Source organism: Siphateles boraxobius, unplaced genomic scaffold (genome assembly GCF_051911475.1).
Source record: "Siphateles boraxobius isolate OS27281-9 unplaced genomic scaffold, OSU_SipBor_1 107, whole genome shotgun sequence".
NCBI classification, from domain to species: Eukaryota; Metazoa; Chordata; class Actinopteri; order Cypriniformes; family Leuciscidae; genus Siphateles; species Siphateles boraxobius.
This window is the reverse complement of record NW_027508708.1, coordinates 450,815-455,981: the sequence shown is the minus strand read 5'-3', so window position 1 is coordinate 455,981 and position 5,167 is coordinate 450,815. Positions and strand designations below refer to the sequence as shown.

Genomic DNA, 5,167 nt, shown 5'->3' with positions numbered 1-5,167 from the left:
ATACTGTAAGATTTCTGTTTGTTTTTACAAGTGCTACATGTAAATGCACAAGATTTCTGTTTTGTCTTTTTGTACAAGTGCTCCAGTAAATGCACAGATTTTTTGTTTTGCAACATGCATTTAGCCTACAGTGAACAATAAACATTTATTTCCCCAGCCTCATGTACTGAGCATTGTGTTTTCTATTTTTCTACGTAGTATTTAGTGACTGTTCAGTAGTGTTTTTAATTTTGATTGACTCGGGGCACGATTTGACAACATAGTTCAGTTTTGAGCACAGATTGAACTGTTTAGAGGTGAAAGTTTGGTTTTGCAAGAAGAGTCTGAGGTTTTGTGAATGTAGCTTGAAAAATGGGCTTTGTGTTCACAGTTTAGAGAAAAGGAGAGCAGCTTTCAAGAAATGTGTCTTAGCAATTGAGAAAAACTGTAGTCTGGTTAAGAGTTCTTCAGGATCTGTGTGTGTGTTCTTGAGGATCTGTGTGTGTGTGTTCTTGAGGATCTGTGTGTGTGTGTGTTCTTGAGGATCTGTGTGTGTGTGTGTGTGTTCTTGAGGATCTGTGTGTGTGTGTGTTCTTGAGGATCTGTGTGTGTGTGTGTGTTCTTGAGGATCTGTGTGTGTGTGTGTGTTCTTGAGGATCTGTGTGTGTGTGTGTTCTTGAGGATCTGTGTGTGTTCGTTCTTGAGGATCTGTGTGTGTGTGTTCTTGAGGATCTGTGTGTGTGTGTTCTTGAGGATCTGTGTGTGTGTGTGTTCTTGAGGATCTGTGTGTGTGTGTGTGTTCTTGAGGATCTGTGTGTGTGTGTGTTCTTGAGGATCTGTGTGTGTGTGTTCTTGAGGATCTGTGTGTGTGTGTGTGTGTTCTTGAGGATCTGTGTGTGTGTGTGTGTGTGTGTGTGTTCTTGAGGATCTGTGTGTGTGTGTGTTCTTGAGGATCTGTGTGTGTGTGTGTGTTCTTGAGGATCTGTGTGTGTGTGTGTTCTTGAGGATCTGTGTGTGTTCTTGAGGATCTGTGTGAGTTGATGATTCCTCTGTTCAGAGGATAAACAGGAGAATCAATCCCAGTGGAGGAGAGAAAACACAGCGTGTGCACACATCTCCTCATATACCCTGCATTTGGTGTTGTATAAGCTGAATGTGTACAATCATAACCATCTATATAATAAACTTCAAAGTCATTGAGTAAAATAGGCTTTTAATGGGCCTCGCTCTGCCACCTGTTGGACAGTGTCGGCACAACACTTTCTGGAGTTTGTATGAATGAACTGGAACAGACTGATGTAATGTATTTGAGGATACATTTGAGGATTTTACAGCACAATGGACATATTATTATATCATTATCATATTATATAATAGGCGTATTATCCCGGGTTATAAGAGCCCGTCTGGAGAGGACTGAATGTCCTGCTAAAGCCTGACATAACATGAGCTTGAGCCGGTTCAGCAGGTCCGAGCTCTTCACTAAAGCAAACACACACACACACACACATACACACAGCCTCTCAGAGCTTCACAACAATCAGAGTTCTTATCTACAATACCTTCCATTTATTATCACAAGCTACACTTCTAAAAATAAAGGCTGCAAAAGGGTGTTTTGAAGATGCATTTTGGTTCCCCAAAGAGCCTTTCAGTGATCCGTTCGGAAAAGAACAACTTTATTCTTAGTGTGAAGAACATTTGAATCATCTAAAGAACTAGCTTCACTGTGAAGAATCTTTTGTGCAAGGGAAACTCCCCGTGGATGTTGATGCCAGTAAAGAAGCTTTACTGTTAAGGGTGAACACAAACATGAAGGATTTATCTCCTGTCCCCACAGAGATGCAGAATAAACACACAATGTCTTTATGAATCTGATTTATTTCGTATAAAAATCTATATATTTATCTGTGTTTTAGACGCTCTGTCAGTATGGATAACACAAGTACTAGTGCGTGTTTAAGATTGGGTGTAGTTCAGAGAGTTGCTCCTCAGCAGGGAAGTGTGTGGTTCTAGTCCAGTTCACCTGTGGAACAGAGAAGACACGGTCAGAAACACTCTCTCTCTCTCTCTCTCTCTCTCTCTCTCTCTCTCTCTCTCTCTCTCTCTCTCTCTCTCTCTCTCTCTCTCTCTCTCTCTCTCTCTCTCTCTCTCTCTCTCTCTCTCTCTCTCTCTCTCACACACACACACACACAGAGTCTCAGGGGGGCGCGCTCGTACCCGTCGCGCGCTCAGCTCCTCCTCCTCCTCCTGCGGCCGAACGCGTCGGGTCCCACATCGGTCCTGATGAACCCGGATCTGCCCATTCCCCCAGACCGGCTCAGGGAGTCCGCCAGCCGGTGAGTCACGCACGTGGCCGTGTTACACGCGCGCTTCTGCGCGGTCGCGCTGAGCAACACAGAGCGGGAGCGCGCATCAGCACAGGACACCCATTTACAGCACTCAGTAGGCTACAGTACAGTCATGCATTACTCGTCTATAATATTTAATATGTATGGAATTATCAGTCTGATGATTTGACCACATTCACAGATGTCATCTTACCTGCAGAAATCTTGATGTTTTTGTAGAGGCAGTTTAACAATTGAATTTGTAACTAATAACTTGACAATAAAATTAGAGTTCCTGATATAAAAATACCTTTATTGAACTTAAACACATGAAAGAAATCATACTTTTTTTAAAAAATATTTGATTATCATCATCAGTTACCTTTATAATACATTTACTCAGATATTCAAGAGGCATGTGTGAAGTGCACAAAAACGACTTCTTGTGGAAGAAATTTAATCTAGGTCTAAACATGCCTTTCTCTGCCAAAAAAAGAAAAAAAAAGAAAGAAAGAAAGAAAGAAAGAAGAAAAAGCCCGATGCAACCAGGTGTGTGTATGCGGTCAGTCAAGCAGGATCCACATGCAGCGGGGGTAGGGTTAGATGGCGTTAAAGGTTTCCTCGTAGCTGGGGAACGGGTTGCCCTCGAGCAGGCTGCGCTTCTTGCCGGGCGTCCCGGCGCCCACGTCCGTCTGCGGGAACGTCTGCAGTTTGTGCAGCTCCTGGGACAGTTTTCCCAGCACACAGGTGCTGAGATTGGAGCAGCGCTTGGACAGGAATCTGCCCTGGCTGAACAGAAACACATGCGGACAGGCGTATCACACACACATGCAGCGGGAGTCCGCCTGTTAGTGCTCACACATGCATCAGGTTAGAGAGAACATGCTTAGGTGGGAGAACATGCAGTCATTCAGTGGACGAGAGATTGACATGCTGTTAGGACAAGCCAACAGGGATCACTGCACTACTGGGAGAAGGAAGATGTGCAGAGAAACTTTCACACTAATCTCCATGGGTTCCTCACTTGACTAACGGGATCTACTGCGATTGCCTCTCGCAGAATGAAAACAGGAGTTGGTTGTTTCATATAAACACACTTTTTCCCTGCTCAGAAAGTCCTATAAAAAGCGCAGACCTGTGGAGCTCGTACCTGCTGTCATCAGTCGTGGGCTCCAGCTCCTCCGCCGTCATCTGCACCACGTTTTTGACTATAGCGCTCAATAATCTCCGTGCCTCGTAGTCCATGAGTGCAAATCTGTCTGTCAGAGACTCTGAAGCGAATCTGAAGACACACAGCAAACAGTGATGCAGGACCGCCCACCTGTGGACTCAACATGAGAAGCAAGGAAAGCTTTACCTGGCCGGGGCAGCGCTCGAGCTGGACATCTGCAGCATCACTGCGGCATACGCGACTAGCAAGGCAGAGATCTTCAACATGAACATGGTACCCTGGGACAAAAACACAGTGACTAAATGCATTTGACTATAGTGTCCTCTGTGAAGCCTCATTCACCCCTCTAACCCATTAGAGTAATGAAAGGCATCCCTTTCCAAAACCACAAACATCTCAATCTCACAAAAACTAGCTTTATGGTCTTACCTCACCTTGTGTTGCTGTTCGATAAAAATGTTGACTCTCTGAACTTGAAGACCACCTTGATACTACTGTGTGTGGCTTCAATGGTCAAGCCCTTATATACTCACCATCAGGAGTTGAGTGTTATCTGTGTAGGTGTTTAATTATCTCCCATTGGCCAATCAGAGCACAGAAGGGCACCCGTCAGCCAATCAGCATCCGTCCCATAACTCTTGCGCACTGATAATGTCTGAAGATTAACTCTGACGTCATTCTTTAGCCCTAAGTGCTCCGTTCACTAAACTCACTCTCATTTGAAGCCTCTGATATCTGCACTTGCATCTACATTCAGCTCATTCATTTAAATTAATTGAATAAACGTATACTGTGAGATCAATATTTCACTGACTTCCAGAGCTGTGATCCAGTGGCCATCTGCTGGTGAGAGAGGAACACTTCCGCAGCACAGCACTTCTCTATGAGGGACAATCACACTATTCTCTATTCTCCTTACAGGACATAAACTAATCAGTGCTTTACATATCTGAGGTATCAGGACATGTTTTATGTGACAGGGATCATAACAAATCTGTAATATAAACACTTTACAATAAGGTTTCATTAGTTAACATAAACTAACAATGAACAAATACTTCTATAGCATTTATTAACCTTAGTAAGTAAAGGTCTTTTTTGCGTCAGGAGCGTTGGTCAGGGGACACAACACATGAATGTAATACCAATTTCTTTTATATGTGTGATTAAGTATAGGTAACACTTTACAATAAATGAATAATACGTTTAATAAAATTTAATTAATATTGCAGATACTAGTAGCCATCTTGTGTGTGTGGGCACTGAAGACTAAAATTCCATCTTTGAATGTAATTTCATTATTTAATATTATATATCTGTATTATTATTCTTTATTTAGTATTTATAATCAGTTGTTTTATATTATGAAGTTTAAAATGCATGAGTAGACTACAGATTGCATGGACACATGTGTTTAAGGAACATATTTTAGACACAAGGAGGGTAGCTGGGAGGATTATGTATTCTGCTTAAAGGTATGAGTACATGCAATGTTCACTTACCAAAGAGTTCCAATGATGATGATACTCAAAATTCGTACAGTTGGCATGCTCTTTGCAAGAAAAGGAATGTTTCAACTGATGCAAATGAACTATTTGTATACCACTCATTTATACACTGAGAAATAGTTTCTTAATGTGGAAAGTGGATTGTATTATGTGCATATTTATACACTTCATTTGTATAC

The 5,167-nt window shown here is 42.3% G+C and overlaps 1 protein-coding gene across 2 annotated transcripts; it reads right to left on the bottom strand.

Moving 5' to 3' along the window:
• Nucleotides 1-1,868: 1,868 nt before the first annotated feature.
• LOC143756001 (calcitonin gene-related peptide 1) lies at nucleotides 1,869-3,792 on the bottom strand. 2 transcript variants are annotated; one of them, XM_077247155.1, is made up of 4 exons: nucleotides 3,667-3,792; nucleotides 3,460-3,591; nucleotides 2,200-2,367; nucleotides 1,869-2,005 (listed from the first exon to the last, which is right to left on the bottom strand). In XM_077247155.1, the coding sequence occupies exons 1-3, from the start codon at nucleotides 3,786-3,788 to the stop codon at nucleotides 2,211-2,213; spliced, it is 411 nt and encodes a 136-aa protein (XP_077103270.1). In that variant the 5' UTR covers nucleotides 3,789-3,792; the 3' UTR covers nucleotides 1,869-2,005; nucleotides 2,200-2,210. The 2 variants fall into 2 exon arrangements, with proteins under 2 accessions (XP_077103270.1, XP_077103269.1); XM_077247154.1 differs by lacking the exons at nucleotides 1,869-2,005; nucleotides 2,200-2,367 and adding an exon at nucleotides 2,830-3,098.
• Nucleotides 3,793-5,167: the final 1,375 nt, after the last annotated feature.

What these genes read in the sequence shown, in the direction of transcription:
- LOC143756001 (XM_077247154.1), bottom strand. Translation starts at nt 3,788, where the DNA reads ATGCATTTAGTCACTGTGTTTTTGTCCCAGGGTACCATGTTCATGTTG. An exon ending in TCGAGCGCTGCCCCGGCCAG is followed by an intron (nt 3,592 to 3,666) that starts GTAAAGCTTTCC and finishes GTGTGTCTTCAG; the next exon opens with ATTCGCTTCAGAGTCTCTGA. An exon ending in CCCACGACTGATGACAGCAG is followed by an intron (nt 3,099 to 3,459) that starts GTACGAGCTCCA and finishes GTTTCTGTTCAG; the next exon opens with CCAGGGCAGATTCCTGTCCA.